The 13,631-nt window shown below is 38.4% G+C and overlaps 6 protein-coding genes across 9 annotated transcripts in view; 3 read left to right on the top strand and 3 right to left on the bottom strand.

Annotated features, from left to right (window-relative positions):
- LOC662676 (potassium voltage-gated channel subfamily H member 6) overlaps positions 1-3,341 on the top strand; it is a 38,159-nt gene extending 34,818 nt beyond the window's left edge. For all 4 annotated transcript variants that reach the window (XM_008196431.3, XM_015980893.2, XM_008196432.3 and 1 more), the window contains 3 exons: positions 1,672-2,134; positions 2,395-2,539; positions 2,595-3,341. In XM_008196431.3, coding sequence (XP_008194653.1) covers positions 1,672-2,134; positions 2,395-2,539; positions 2,595-2,633 — 647 coding nt within the window. In that variant the 3' untranslated portion in view covers positions 2,634-3,341. The remainder of the gene's footprint in view (positions 1-1,671; positions 2,135-2,394; positions 2,540-2,594) is intronic.
- Positions 3,342-3,870: 529 nt separating this feature from the next.
- Positions 3,871-4,498, bottom strand: LOC662708 (odorant binding protein 11). Its single transcript, XM_008196433.3, has 2 exons — positions 4,333-4,498; positions 3,871-4,287 (listed from the first exon to the last, which is right to left on the bottom strand). Exons 1-2 carry the CDS (start codon positions 4,457-4,459, stop codon positions 3,965-3,967), a joined length of 450 nt encoding a protein of 149 aa, XP_008194655.1. The 5' UTR covers positions 4,460-4,498; the 3' UTR covers positions 3,871-3,964.
- Positions 4,497-6,653, bottom strand: LOC662736 (zinc metalloproteinase nas-13). The gene is made up of 3 exons (XM_968817.3): positions 5,934-6,653; positions 4,814-5,189; positions 4,497-4,766 (listed from the first exon to the last, which is right to left on the bottom strand). The coding sequence occupies exons 1-3, from the start codon at positions 6,293-6,295 to the stop codon at positions 4,584-4,586; spliced, it is 921 nt and encodes a 306-aa protein (XP_973910.1). The 5' UTR covers positions 6,296-6,653; the 3' UTR covers positions 4,497-4,583.
- Positions 6,654-7,937: 1,284 nt separating this feature from the next.
- Positions 7,938-8,507, top strand: LOC103313367 (hypothetical protein). Its single transcript, XM_008196434.3, has 2 exons — positions 7,938-8,100; positions 8,148-8,507. Exons 1-2 carry the CDS (start codon positions 8,068-8,070, stop codon positions 8,436-8,438), a joined length of 324 nt encoding a protein of 107 aa, XP_008194656.1. The 5' UTR covers positions 7,938-8,067; the 3' UTR covers positions 8,439-8,507.
- Positions 8,508-8,659: 152 nt separating this feature from the next.
- On the top strand, positions 8,660-12,656 carry SppL (Signal peptide peptidase-like). Its single transcript, XM_968877.4, has 6 exons — positions 8,660-8,871; positions 8,917-9,252; positions 9,299-9,469; positions 10,935-11,255; positions 11,309-11,550; positions 12,047-12,656. The coding sequence occupies exons 2-6, from the start codon at positions 8,919-8,921 to the stop codon at positions 12,116-12,118; spliced, it is 1,140 nt and encodes a 379-aa protein (XP_973970.1). The 5' UTR covers positions 8,660-8,871; positions 8,917-8,918; the 3' UTR covers positions 12,119-12,656.
- On the bottom strand, positions 12,584-13,627 carry LOC662822 (uncharacterized protein). Its single transcript, XM_001813245.4, has 2 exons — positions 13,489-13,627; positions 12,584-13,442 (listed from the first exon to the last, which is right to left on the bottom strand). The coding sequence occupies exons 1-2, from the start codon at positions 13,531-13,533 to the stop codon at positions 12,666-12,668; spliced, it is 822 nt and encodes a 273-aa protein (XP_001813297.1). The 5' UTR covers positions 13,534-13,627; the 3' UTR covers positions 12,584-12,665.
- Between the last annotated feature and the right edge of the window lie 4 nt (positions 13,628-13,631).

The raw sequence follows: 13,631 nt of genomic DNA, 5'->3' as shown, positions 1-13,631 counted from the left end.
CGAAAAAAAACTGCTTATTTTTTATTAATTTATCTTATTATTTCATGTTTTTCACTTAGAAATTCTGTCGCTTATCCACTTAACTAAGGGATTATTTCGCAAATGTTTTGCTTCAAACAAGAGAAAAAATCACGGATTACCGGTTAATTAACTAATTGAAAACGCTACTTGGGCTGGTTTTTTCACTGTTTTTCCATTAAAAATTAAATTATTATTTGTTTTATTTTCCACCTTTTCCTTTTTCCCGTAAATCTAGTTTTATTACTAGATTTGTATTTGCTTTGGCATTTGAATTTTAATTTTGTTGCATCAAATTATCGAAAAAAAACTGCTTATTTTTTATTAATTTATCTTATTATTTCATGTTTTTCACTCTTTGTAGAAATTATGTCGCTTATCTGCTTAACTAAGGGATTATTTCGCAAATATTTTGCTTCAAACAAGAGAAAAAATCACGGATTACCGGTTAATTAACTAATGAAAACGAGACTTCGTCTGGTTTTTTCACTGTTTGTCCATTAAAAATTAAATTGTTGTTTGTTTTATTTTCCATCTTTTCCTTTTTCTCGTAAATCTAGTTTTACTACTAGATTTGTAGGTGGCTGTGCTTTGGCATTGCAGAATTTTAATTTTGTTTGCGCAACTTAACAAAAATGCATCAAAGGATCGAGAAAACTGCTTATTTCTTTTTCTTATTTCATGTTTTTCACTCTTTGTAAAAATCCCTTAATTAAGGGATTATTTCGCAAATATTTTGCTTCAAACAAAAAATTGATAAATTACCAGTTAATGCATTAATTAATTTCTCACTATTTTTTTGTGCTCACATTTATTTATTTTTTATTTTTTTGGAATTTTACTATTTTTTCTAAATACTACAATTTTTTAATTTATTACATTTTTCTTTTATTCTCTTACAGCCAGAGTTGTTAGAGTTTAATTCAATTTTTTAATTTGTATTACAACTGTTTGAGTTGGCAGTACTGAATTTAATTTTTTGCTTTTTTTTTAACGCAAATTCATCAAATAATCGCAGAAACTGCTTATTTTAATCATGTTTTTTACTGTTTGCACAGGTTTTCAGTCAACTTTAGAATTTGAGGTAAAACTGATTGATATATTTTTTTAAACGAGGCGAAGCCGAGTGACCACTTACATTTTGCTATATGTTTTATTTATATTTATAGAATTTGTGGTAAAATCGAGTGACAAACATATAGGTTTAGTTGTCTTGACTGTGTTTTAATTTTTGCTGCAAAGTTCAAATCAATCTATTTTTGGCGATTTTCCCCAAATTTTGCCTCTTTTTCAGTAAAACCGCACGGAAAATTCGACGGGCAAGTATTTGAAAATTGTGTCAAAATTCTCAATTTCTCAAAATTCTAGATTAAATCTTAGATAAGATAGTTGGTAGGTGTTGTAAAAAGTCACCAAATTTGAATAATCTAGTCTAGTCTAGTTGGCGTAGTAAATTGTTGTATTTCAAGTGCATTCGGTGCTCTTTTGTTCTCTCCCAACCCACTCGACTCATTAGTGTAAAATAAATTTCCTCATCGTTGCTCTCGCACCTCTCTCTTCTATATTATATGTATGTATTTCGCCTTTTGGTTGCATGACGCGCACGTAGCCCCCATTTGGGGCCCCCTTTGTACTAAAATGAGAATTTTGCAGCCCAATCAACGCCCCCTTCCAGCCACCGCATCCGCACCATCCGTCGCCAATCCTCCGTGGGCACGTACCAGGAGTCCGCCCACCAGCAGCAGCAGCCCCAGCCCCAGGTGCCCATCTCCAGCAGCACCAGCTACTACACCAACAGCCCCTCCCCGCCGGCCCCCCACGTCGTCGAAGCCACCCAACATTCCATAGAGACACATTCTGACTTAGTAGTGAGTAAAGGTTTGGAGAACATCCATTCGAAATTGGAGCAGTTGACAAGACGGGTGCAACAGCTGGAGGTGAGTCTTGCCGGGGACGTCAAGACCATCCTGGGGCTGCTGCAAGGGGGCGACAGGGGGCACGAAATGCCCGAATATGAAAATCTAGATCCTAGTAGAATTAGGTATACGTTTCAGCGGTCGGTGAGTGAACCGAAACCGATCTCGAAAAGTCAACAGCATTCCCAAGTACTTCATAGGTCAGTCTACAGGGTGGCTCACCTAAAACTTTCCAGCCTGATATCTCACGTATTTTTCAACGGATTTTGATGAAATTTAAAATGCTGATTCTTTTGGAGGTAAAGACTAAAATCCAATTAAATCCAAGTCTTAAAATCTTTTTTTTGCTCCTAATTGAAAAACCATCTCCTAAAATATAGAGATATTAAGCTTGAAAGTCTTAGTGAAACGCTTTATTAAAAAAAACAGAACAAGAGTTGCATACTTAATTTTTCTACAGGTTTGCATCGTTTAATAAAGCTTTTGATTTCGATAAGTTCCAAGACAGCTCGTGGGCTGATACTCTCGTAGGCAAGGAAAAAGAAAGTAAGGAAGACAAGTCGGCCCCCATTGCCAAATTAGAGTCACTCGATGAGCTGGATTTGGTAAAAAAATCAATTTTTCGGCCCCTTTTTTTTCCTTCATAATAATTAATTTCAGGAGTCGCCACAAGGCAGTCCGAAGAAACCCAAAAAATAGCTTTTCGTTTTTAAACCCGAGCGAGTTTTTAGACTGTCGTAACAGCAGGGATGGTCATTTGGGCGTAAAAACGTGTCGAAGTTCGATTTTGAGGTAATAGTTGTTACCTACCGACTGCGCCAAATTCTGTTACAGCACAATAACACGAAAAATTTCACACTTTTTACGTCAACTGATCCCTGGAAACCAGTGAGATTATGTAATAATAAGCCCCGAATTTGGAAATTTTAGGGATATTTCAGCTTACAATAGAGAAATTTCCATTTTCGCCTCCGGTTCGACTGGCGCTGCGTCCGGCAAAAAAAGTCACTTGATTAATTGATTAAAAAATTCAACATATCGTTTTGGTGATTAGTAGAAGCCTTGGCAATGGCCTTATTTCCGTAGCAATTCATTTAGCAATAATAAGTTGCGTGTTGGTGACGCGGCGCCAGTCTGCGAGTTAAATATCCGTCTCAAAATCTACGATAAGGTTGAATCTTTTGTATAATAAAAGGTGGTAAAATGAAAGACAATTTTCAAATATTTCCCTAATTGTTTGTTGAGATTATTTGTTACGCTTGTTTTTCGCATCAAATCGCTTTTATGAAATTTTGTAAGCACAAATTATTTGTTTATACACAATTTTATCATATTTTTAATAATATTATGTAATTAAGATAAAAGCATTACTCGTCACATGCCCCTGAATAAAGGCATTCGAAGTAAGTGTTTTGTACTTCCGGTACCTACCCAGCCATCCTTGATCCTCTACCGCCACTAAGAAAAAAAATTAAACAGTCGCATTTACGGGATCATTTTCTACGACAAAAACACTTTCTATGCCATCTGTTTCCGATGAAGTATTCAGATTTTAATTTTTGCGACAGGTAATAGTTTCTCGTTTTTTAAGAAACCAAATGTACGCAAAGTCAACCACGTACGGGTCTAAATATTATCCCGAAAATTCTAGACTTATTTGGCAAAAATTGGCTGAGGTATCGAGGTACCAAAAAAAAGGGTAACACCGGAAAAGCTTGTAGAAAATTGTTCTTAGATCCAGAAACAATGGCAATTGCGCGATCATTTTTTACTCGAAGCCCACTTCCTATTCCGTCTATATCCAGAGTAGTGCCAGGTTTTTAATTTTTTTTAAACTATTATCTGTCATGAAAAAGTTTGCATTTTTTTCCAAACTTGAATTTTAAGAGAAATCTGGGGATTTTTTGGTTAAGGGTTACCAAATAAATTACCAATCTTTTACATCACTTTGTTTATTTTCAAATTAACCAAGTTGTAATCAGTTCGTTCACCTCGGAACTTCCTGTGGCATGTAGGTAGTGATAATTTCGTCACTTCTTATCTTCGATGTTGTAAAAAAACTGGTCTTCCGAGGGCTGCTGCTCGGCCATCTTATCCCAAAAACACTGAGTGAACACAAAGGCCCTTTCACACCGATTATTCGACTCGGTGGCCGTACATTTGTACAAAATAAACTCCAAACTGGCGATCTCCACATCGGACTCCTCCAAAGTCTGCTTAATATCATGGAGGAGAAAACCCCCATCACTGTCCATCCACCCATATTTCATGAAAAGACAGTGGAGGAAGCACTTAAACGCACTCGACTCACCATGACCCAGCTTTTTGTTGATCAAAACCTCGTTCATGGTCCCTGGTTCGGTTAAGTTAAACTCGGTTAAAAACAACCCAAACTTACTCATGCTAATGGGGGAAGTCCGGTTACACGTCTTAATAAAACTCAAATCAGTATCAAGTTCGTCATGACTGAAACTCCGGCAAAAAATCGCCGGAATTACGCAAATTAGGAGAATTAAAAAGGACATGTTGTCGAGAGGAAGAGTTGGGAATAACTGATAGTGATAATGGACCACTCCGCGTGATCAAAATCAAGTTGGCAACACTAATTAATTAATAAATAAAACAACAATTCGTGCGTGAAGTCTTTATTTAATTAACAATCTGGAACAAGAACGACAATAAACCGCCCCCGCCGCCGCCGCCACTGACCTCGCCGCCGACCACGTCACCCCCCGGGGGCTTGTTGGGGCATCCGTACATTGTATTAATCTTGATGATGTCGCCCCGACTGAACCCATCCCGCTGCCCCATCTTTACGTTTTTGCTCGAATCCTGCAACACCAAGTGTCAGGCTGTGATTGGTCCAAACTTGAACACACCTTAGGCACGATTGTGGGCTTGCCATTGGTCGAAAAGGCAGTCGGGGAGTAGTGCATGACCGATCTGTAGTCATAAACAACGCCGAAACCGTCAGTGCTGCCTTTGTCGGCTTTTTTGAAGTTGCCTTCGTGGCCATTTTTTATGTTTTGCCACGCTATTGTGACAAAATCGTCGCGTTCCCAGCGGTTTTGTTCGTGGACGAAGCCCAAAGCGTGCATTAATTCGTGCATGGGCGTGCCCACTTTGCTGGTGCAGTAAGGGCTCTGCAGGTTGACCTCTTGTCGGCCTGTGATGCGCCCCACGCTTGACCAACACCCTGTATTTCCATTGACTATTGATAAGTAATCTTTATCGGATGCCGTTTTGGGCCGAAATCTACGAAAATTTTGGGAAGAATGCACAAAATTTAAGGAAATCTTGGTTTATGGGAAGATACAGGGTTAGTCAATAGTGGGTCTGACATGTGCAACCAGAAATACTTATTGCACCTACCACTTGATATTTCGATTGATTTTTAAAAACATTAATTGAATTAACACTGGTTTTTATTTTTTAAATAACAATAATCTATAGTGAAATTTTTGGCAAAACTGTCAAGACAAATTTGACACTTCCCAGAACAATGTAATCGTAGATTAAATATTTTTTTAACGATTACTGATCTGGTCACCTGGAGTCTGTATTATTGGTTGCATACCTATAGAAATTTAAAATACCCACTTCTGACTCACCCTGTATTTTATAATTAACTGTTCAATTGTGTTGCGGCTTTAATAAAAAATATATGACAAAAATCAAAGACATTTGTCCACCCTCACTGTTTTTGATTTTTCAAAAATTAATTTTTTTGTAGTTTTTTTTCTACAAGTACAGAATTATCCTAATTACGAAAATGAACGCAATTATGTTAAAAAGTGCAGTATTTTGGTTTAAAAAACCATGAAAAAGAAACGAAAATTGATAAAAAAAATATATTCTCGCGACCAAAAATGTTTGACACAACAAATCTTCGTTTGTTTTTTTTAAGTGAAGATTATTTTTTAACTCTCTCTCACTTTACCTTGTTGGTGAAATTCATCAAATACCAACATGTCAAAGAAAAATCAAGTCGTGACTCACTTGATGCACGTATACTTGTGGTAAATTTCCATGGCGCGCTTGATCATTTGCACGTCCTTTGGCGGATAAAACGGGGAAATCTCGTACGGGACGACCCCATCTTTCCACCTCGTCGTCTTGGAAACCAGCCCATTTCGGGCATTTTCGGGGAACAAAATATCGCCTTCGGCGTATTCGCCCAATTCTTCGGGATTTTCCGGCCGATTTTCATCCCAACCTTCTAGATTTTTACTTTCGCGGGGTTCCCCGAAAATTGACGGCCCAAGATAGGATAAATCGACGGGATTTGGGGCGAGTTCGTTGTCAAGAGGCGAGGCAAAGCCGAGCACGAAACATGAGCTTAATAACACCAGCGGACACATTTTTTTGCGTTGGAAATTCCATTTTCCGAGTGATTATATATATAGGAAATGCATCGGGGGCACGGTTTGAATTATTTATGTTTTTTGAGGATTTAGATAATTATTTAATTGGGGGGTTTTGGGCGATTTGGCGGTGGCTGTTCTTTTGTTGTTTGGTTTATCTTATCATAATTTGTGAGGGGAAATGAGAGGTTTGTCGAATTTTATCGCATGTCCGGCCAAGATTTGACACTAATGACAGTGGATGTGTCAAATTTTACTCCCCAGGTCCCGAAATAAGTGGCCATTTTATAGTTTTTTAATGGTTTATTGAAATATTGAAATTAAATGTATCAGAGTTGACAAGAAATAACAATTATTGCCTTGATAACATTACACGATTTTTTAATTTGCAAAACAAGCTATTAAAGCATGTAGCAAAGGTTTATTTAAAAATTCTAATGCGCTAGTGGATTAAGAATTATTACACAAATTGCTAAATTTAACATTAATCTAAATCTTATTGGGGTGTTAATATGTAACAGAAAAATAAAGAAAAACAAAAAAATTATAGTTAAAAAAGAATGAAAAAGAAAAGAAGATTGATAAAAATTAATACACTATCTGATAGGAAAAAATAATAAGAGGCGTCCCACAAGGCTCCGATTTGGGGCCATTTTTTTTTCTTATGTATGTCCACAATGTTAAAGATCATTTTCGCGCGTCAGTGCGCAGTTTCACGCTTTCGATCATATGTTATATAGCTTAAACGGAAAAATGCACGTTATACAGGGTGTCCATTTTTCGAGCTGCACCATGGGGATCTCAGTTATTATAGGAGATAGGAGGTCGGTTAAATTAGGGCAAAGTTGCGCATTTTTCTGCTGAATAATTATCAGGAAGAAAATTTGATGTGTCATTTTTACTTTTTCAATTATTGGAAAAAAAACGGAAATTAGTAATTTTCGTTTTTATTTTTTCAAGCAAAAATCAAAAGAACTAGACGTTTTTAACTGGGACCTTCTTCAGGCACATTTTTACAGGGAATTTAAATCTGTCATCGAATTTTCCAAAGCGTTCTTGATGTCAGAATTACAACCCTCAACTTTGGTTTCTCTTATGGAAGCTATACTTTCTTTTTGTATTTTTGGAAAGTGTTTTTATTCCTGATTACAACGATGTATCACATGATATGATCAAATCTCACATGCTGATCACAATGGTCAAAAAGCATTTTTGCGAAGAGTGCTTTGGAAAAAACGCCAACAAACTAGATTTTGGAGGTTTAATTGAATTTGGATCTGGAAGATTCACTTTTCGGCCAAGTTTACGTATTTAAAAACTAAATGATAAGCTAGAAGTTTATTATTCGCAAAACAAAACGAGTCAAAGTTATGCGAATTCCTCGTATCTCTTATAATAACTGAGAAATTCTGGAATTCTGGAACTAATTCTGGAACAGAAGTAAAAAATAAAGAGAATAAAGCGATCTTTCATATCTTGGATTCCAAAAACATTAGTGAAATGGTGGAAAAAATGGCGGATTATCCGTCAAAATGGCGCCCCTAAGTTTAAAAATCTGGCTTTTGTGTTATTAATTTACACAGTGCCTTCGAAAAGCAAACACTTGGTGCAAAACTTAGCACAATTAGTAAAAAATTTCGCCATTTCCTCCTTCCGCCAATTATGATTCAAATTGCACAAGTCGATATTTACAAGCTAAGCAAAAACACGACCCAATTAAGCATTTCCATCCACTAATTACGTGTTTTGCGATAAGTCAAGTTGGAAGAATGGGCTGTAAAATAAGTTTGGTGTTTCTTTTGGTAAAAAACAAAACATTTAAACAATTGAATTCAAACAATTTTTCCAGATAATTGCGCTAATTGCGGTGATTAACGCGTCAATTCCGCCCACCGCCAGCCAAATCCACGCAAAATTAAACGCCCAACACCTGCTGAACACCCTCCACCGCCAGATCAAAGCCAAAGAAGCGGAAATGCAAAACGCCGAGACCATCAACCGCAACTTCGAACGCATGATCCAACTGGTGAACATTTTAGGCCAGGTTGATAACTTCCTAACCGAACGGACGAAAAACGTGATCAAAAAACTGGCCTTGTTGGTCGAGGACGAGGAGAAATTCGCCAGCAGTGAGGACTAGCAAACAATTTTGTACTTTTTCATTCATTAAATAAAGAAAGTTGGCTAATTAAGTGAAAACGCACAACAATGGACATGTTTTCGGCTACGGTGAAAAAGCGGTCCCGCTTGACCCACTTGTCCCACTCTCCCTCCCGCTGTATAACTGGTTGCCTAACCGCCACGTTCTTTCGCTGTTTTTTTCGCTTTTTTGGCGTAATCCGCGTAAATAGTGTGTTATGACGGTCGCGGGGCCGCCCCCATGGCTTACGTAACGTCCCCCCTTATTAGAAAGTGAAATAAAAGTGAAATGTGAAAAGCAACATGGCGCTCAGATGCACCTAACCGTGGTGATTTCGTCTGGATGTGTGTGAGATCGCGTGTTGTGAAGGGGGCTTTCATGTCTCTGGGGCGGCGAAAGTGATGGTAGAGGCCCCAGTGGCGTTAGTTTCGAGGTGGGTGTTGCGGGTTGTTTACCTCCAATGCAAAGGGTTTTGCAGAAATGGCGGATCAACCGGGCCAAACCATCGAGTACCAATGGGCCTATTCCATAATGGACTCGAGTCGGGTGTCCACCTTTTTGATCTCCATGCTCCTCATCGTCTACGGCTCCTTCCGGAGCCTCAACATGGAGCAGGAGGCCAGGGACCGGGCCAACGGGGGCCCCAGCGGGAACTGCCTCCTGAACCCGGCCCAGCAGTCCCAGACTGACAACAACGTGCAGACGCTGGACACCATGCAAGCCCTGTGCCTGCCCCTGGGGGCCAGCATCTCGCTCCTGGTCATGTTCTTCTTCTTCGACTCGATGCAGATGCTTTTTGCCATCTGCACTGCAAGTAAGTTGCTGGAGTGGGTGCCAAGTTGGGGCTAATTCCATTACAGTCATAGCCACCGTTGCCCTTGCGTTTCTTCTACTACCAATGTGTCAATATATCATAAGGCCGTGCTCGGATGGTAATAAAATCTCTTTTGGGATGTGTGGGAGGTTCACGGCAGCGGAGCTCCTCTCCTTTTCATTGTCGGTGTTCATCGTGTGCATCTGGGTGCTCACCGGTGAGTCAAGTTGGCCTTTTTTCACTTTGTGGGAATCCCAGCCAGGGGTGCCAACTTTTTTTCATTTAGAAATCAAGAGCAAGATCGTAACTTTTTTATTTATAAAAATATAAAGTAATATAGTAGTTTTACAACTATTACTATTTTTTTGAGATATACAGGGTGTTTCGTCTAAACCCCACACTAGAAGTACTGGTAGTTCTAATAATGATAGTCATCTGAAAATTTGTATGCAACCTTAATCTCGTAGGTCCTGCTCAATGAAAATATTTTCAAGATGGTGACACTTCCGGTTATACCGGAAGTCGCTATCAACTTGCTTATTTTAAATGGAAAGCTATATATTTTGATGCGTTTTTGGATTACTAGAGTTATTTTAAGGTAGTTTTCATAAGCTTTCCCTATACCTAAATTTTGCCGTTTACGAAATATTTAGGGTTTTTAAATTTTTTTTGGATTCGTACCTTCCACTTCAAAAATCGATAACTCTGCCATTTTAAAAAAATTGGAAATATTTTTTAGCTCAATTGAAAGAGGAAGCTTAGATCTTTCTTTTGGTGTTTTCAAAATTCTAAAAAATAATAACAAACCCCAAATTTTTAAAGTTAAGTTTTCATAACTTTGAGCACCCATAACTAATTTTTTTCAAATGAAATGCCACAAGTTTTATTTCATTAATCCGTAGAGAATTTAATTCTGCAACGATCTGTATTAGCATTCTTATACTTATGTTTAATGGTTTTCAAGTTATATTAACTTTTTGTTGGGACTGAAAAATTCATTAGCTCATAGGTTGCCATGGAAACGAGAAAAAAAATGTGAGAAATTAAAGTTTTTTAAATGAACTTATTTTGTTTTCACACAACGGACAACACAATTTTGAACAGAGTTTGTCGTTTGTTTAATCACAAATGTTTTTAAGGCAAACTATGCAAAAATAGCTGTGGTTAGTAAGAAATTTTCTACAATGTCAAAAAAACCAACATAACTTGAAAATTATCACAGATAGGTATAGGGAATGCTAATACAGATCGATGCAGAAAAAAATTCTCCTCCATCTCGTAAAAAAAAATTAGGACGTCACATTTGAAAAAATTAAGTTATGGGTACTTGAAGTTGTCCAAATTTAACCTTAAAATTTTTGGGTTTATTAACTTCTTTTCCAAATTTGAACACACTGAAGGACAGATATAGGCTTTCTCTTTTAATTCTCCAAATTTGATTTCGAAATCTCTAAAACTAAGCGAGTTACCGATTTTTTAAGTGACAGGTGCTAATCCAAAAATTTTCAAAAAATCTTAAATTTCTCGAAAACGGTTAAACCTAGGTATAGGGAAAGGTGATAAAAACTCGCTTAAAATAACTTAATAATTTATTATGGCTATAAAAATCACACAGTATACATATTAGTGTTTTAAAAAAATTTTCATATTTTTTAATTTTGTGTAAACTCTTCACTGCCCAGGGCACTGGCTGCTCATGGACGCCATGGGAATGGGCCTGTGCGTGGCCTTCATCGCCTTCGTCCGTCTGCCGAGCCTCAAAGTCTCAACGCTCCTCCTCACCGGCCTCCTCATCTACGACGTCTTCTGGGTGTTTTTCTCTTCGTACATTTTCAGCACAAATGTGATGGTGAAAGTGGCGACGCGTCCGGCGGAGAACCCCGTAGGACTCGTTGCGCGTAAACTCCACATCGGGGGCGTTGCCAAAGAGGCCCCCAAGCTAAGTCTGCCGGGTAAACTCGTGTTTCCCAGTATCCACAACAGTGGGCATTTCAGTATGTTAGGTTGGTATCACCACCACAATTAGCAAGCGTGTGTGTTATATACCCGCTTTCAGGTTTAGGTGATATCGTGATGCCGGGTTTATTGTTGTGTTTTGTGTTACGATACGATGCTTATAAGAAGAGTCAAGGGTTGGCGGGCTCGCGATTGACGTACTTCCATTGCTCGCTACTGGGGTACTTTTTGGGGCTGCTGACCGCCACCGTCAGCTCGGAGGTGTTCAAGGCGGCGCAGCCGGCGTTGTTGTATTTAGTTCCGTTCACTTTATTGCCTCTACTCACCATGGCGTATCTAAAGGTAGGTGCCCAACTTTTTCGGGGAAGCCCCCAAATATGCCAAAATTTATCAATTGTGGCCAAAAATCAGTGAATTCTAAAAGTGTATACCATTTATCCACTCAAAATGGCAAAGTTGGCAATCATGTCAAAATGGTGGATGCGCCGGGATTTTTTTCCCCTCAAGTTTTTTATGAAAATTTTAGTCAACATTTCTTAATTTTTTTCCAAATGATTAGTAAACTGGTTGGGTGTAAATTAATTTAAAACGCCGTACTATTTTTTGGGTGCAGAAAATCGTGCGATTTTGTCTCCTCCTAACTCATAGTCCTCCGTAGTCAGAATTTAATTTTATTCAAATATTCGCCCAAAAATCGTGATTTTTAATTTGATAAACTAATTAATGTCGTCATTGACACGAATAGCAAGGCTTGCTGCGATTCGAATTTTCCCAAATTCTTGAATAATCCCAAGGTTATAATTGCGCAAAAAGTGCTGTGTGATGGTTGTGTTTTCAGGGCGATTTAAGACGCATGTGGTCCGAACCGTTCAAATCTCTGACCGTTTCAAAGCATCTGCAAGATGTGTGATAGACTGTTTTTGTTAAACTTAATTCGTAGATTTAAACCAAGTGTTACTACTAACATAGTGAGTGGATGCCTGTGCATTTAATGAACAAATTAAACGAATTTTCAGTACATGTTAAGGAACAAAATGTATAGCTATATCGTCAATTTCAGACAAATGATATTATCAATCGTTAGGAATAATTTCAAGGGCAATTTCGACGTATCCCACACTCTAACTCACCTCCGGAATTGCCGTCACGTAATTAAGTCAGTATTTTTTTGTTTTGTTTGGGGAAACGAAGGAACAAATTCTTTTTCTGTGATAACTCCTACTTACATGACTTAACTACTTCACTTTTCCTACTTTTTGTGCAATTGAACGAATTCGGCGGTTTGTAAATAACTTGTGATTTTTTTAAGTTTAAGTCTCATCCACGTGTACCTTTTTTATCGTATAGGTTGCTTTAAGAGGAATAAAAACCGATAGAAAAGTAGGTTTAGTTTAGTATTTTGTGTTATTGTTTTATATAAAAAAAAGTATAAATTGGAATAAACACTCTAGGGAATTTTATTCGTCGTCCTGTTCCTCGAAATCACGTGTCCTGACGTCCTGATCCTCGCCATACTGTATCACGTTGTCAATGGTCACCAAAATGTCACTCACACTTTCGTGGTTTTTCAAATTGAGGGGGAAAAACCTGACTAGGGAATAATTCTCAATTAAATCCCCTATGGCTTCAGACAATTTTTTGTATTTCTCATTGAAGGCATTCATGCCACTTAACTCAATATCCCCCAGAATGGCATGCGAATCAGGCTCGAGGAACCTATCGAGGCGCTTGCGCGCCCCCTTGCTCAACAAATCCATTTTCGACAACAAATTCACATGAGGCAGCTCTAAATTAACCATGACACTGAGTGCAGCCATGGTGCCCGACAAAAACTTGGCCCCGTCTGTCATAAACTGAACGTCCACCAAAAAAATACTACAAATATTAAAATTCCAGTCTTGTAACAACTTGACTAATTTTTTCATAGCTGTTAAGTGCGTGTATAGTTCGATTTGACCCGGACAGTCAAACAAAATATAATCGTCCTCCTCCTCCCCCAACTTGTCTCGCAACCAGTCGGAGTTCTCCAGCAGGTACTCCAGGCAAAAGACAAGCCCCCCGTTGGGGCCAAAGTGCAACTCTTCGTCCTCCATGGTGTCCTGCACGTGGATTAACTCGCGGATGTCGGCACGTGGCTCGTAGTCGAAGTGTTCGGCCGCTGGGTCCAAATTTACCACTTCTATGGTGCGTTTTGCGTCGACTGCGTGTTGCACCAAAGCCGAACAATACGTCGACTAACAATTAAATTAGCCAAATTGTGCTACAATAACAAATAATTACCTTGCCACTGCCCGCGGGGCCAATAACTAGCTGCGCGTACCGCATTTTTACAAAAAACAAACGCAAAAAATTAGGTTAGGTAACGACCAGTGTTACCACCATGCAATAAGTGAGGTTGTGTTGTGACCCAAAAGTGGCGTTTT

The sequence above is a fragment of the Tribolium castaneum genome, chromosome 8 (assembly GCF_031307605.1).
Source record: "Tribolium castaneum strain GA2 chromosome 8, icTriCast1.1, whole genome shotgun sequence".
In the NCBI taxonomy this organism is placed as follows: domain Eukaryota; kingdom Metazoa; phylum Arthropoda; class Insecta; order Coleoptera; family Tenebrionidae; genus Tribolium; species Tribolium castaneum.
Note: the sequence above shows the minus strand (reverse complement) of the source record. Positions and strands in the feature narration are given on the sequence as shown.

Coding starts and splice junctions, on each gene's coding strand:
- SppL (XM_968877.4), top strand. CDS start 8,919: ATGGCGGATCAACCGGGCCAAACCATCGAGTACCAATGGGCCTATTCC. Junction 9,253..9,298: donor TTTTGCCATCTGCACTGCAA/GTAAGTTGCTGG, acceptor ATTCCATTACAG/TCATAGCCACCGTTGCCCTT. Junction 11,551..12,046: donor TCACCATGGCGTATCTAAAG/GTAGGTGCCCAA, acceptor TTGTGTTTTCAG/GGCGATTTAAGACGCATGTG.
- LOC662736 (XM_968817.3), bottom strand. CDS start 6,295: ATGTGTCCGCTGGTGTTATTAAGCTCATGTTTCGTGCTCGGCTTTGCC. Junction 5,190..5,933: donor CACAAGTATACGTGCATCAA/GTGAGTCACGAC, acceptor AAATTTTCGTAG/ATTTCGGCCCAAAACGGCAT. Junction 4,767..4,813: donor AGCCCACAATCGTGCCTAAG/GTGTGTTCAAGT, acceptor TTGGTGTTGCAG/GATTCGAGCAAAAACGTAAA.
- LOC662708 (XM_008196433.3), bottom strand. CDS start 4,459: ATGTCCTTTTTAATTCTCCTAATTTGCGTAATTCCGGCGATTTTTTGC. Junction 4,288..4,332: donor GACTTCCCCCATTAGCATGA/GTAAGTTTGGGT, acceptor TAACCGAACCAG/GGACCATGAACGAGGTTTTG.
- LOC103313367 (XM_008196434.3), top strand. CDS start 8,068: ATGGGCTGTAAAATAAGTTTGGTGTTTCTTTTG. Junction 8,101..8,147: donor TAAGTTTGGTGTTTCTTTTG/GTAAAAAACAAA, acceptor CAATTTTTCCAG/ATAATTGCGCTAATTGCGGT.
- LOC662822 (XM_001813245.4), bottom strand. CDS start 13,533: ATGCGGTACGCGCAGCTAGTTATTGGCCCCGCGGGCAGTGGCAAG. Junction 13,443..13,488: donor GCCCCGCGGGCAGTGGCAAG/GTAATTATTTGT, acceptor TTTAATTGTTAG/TCGACGTATTGTTCGGCTTT.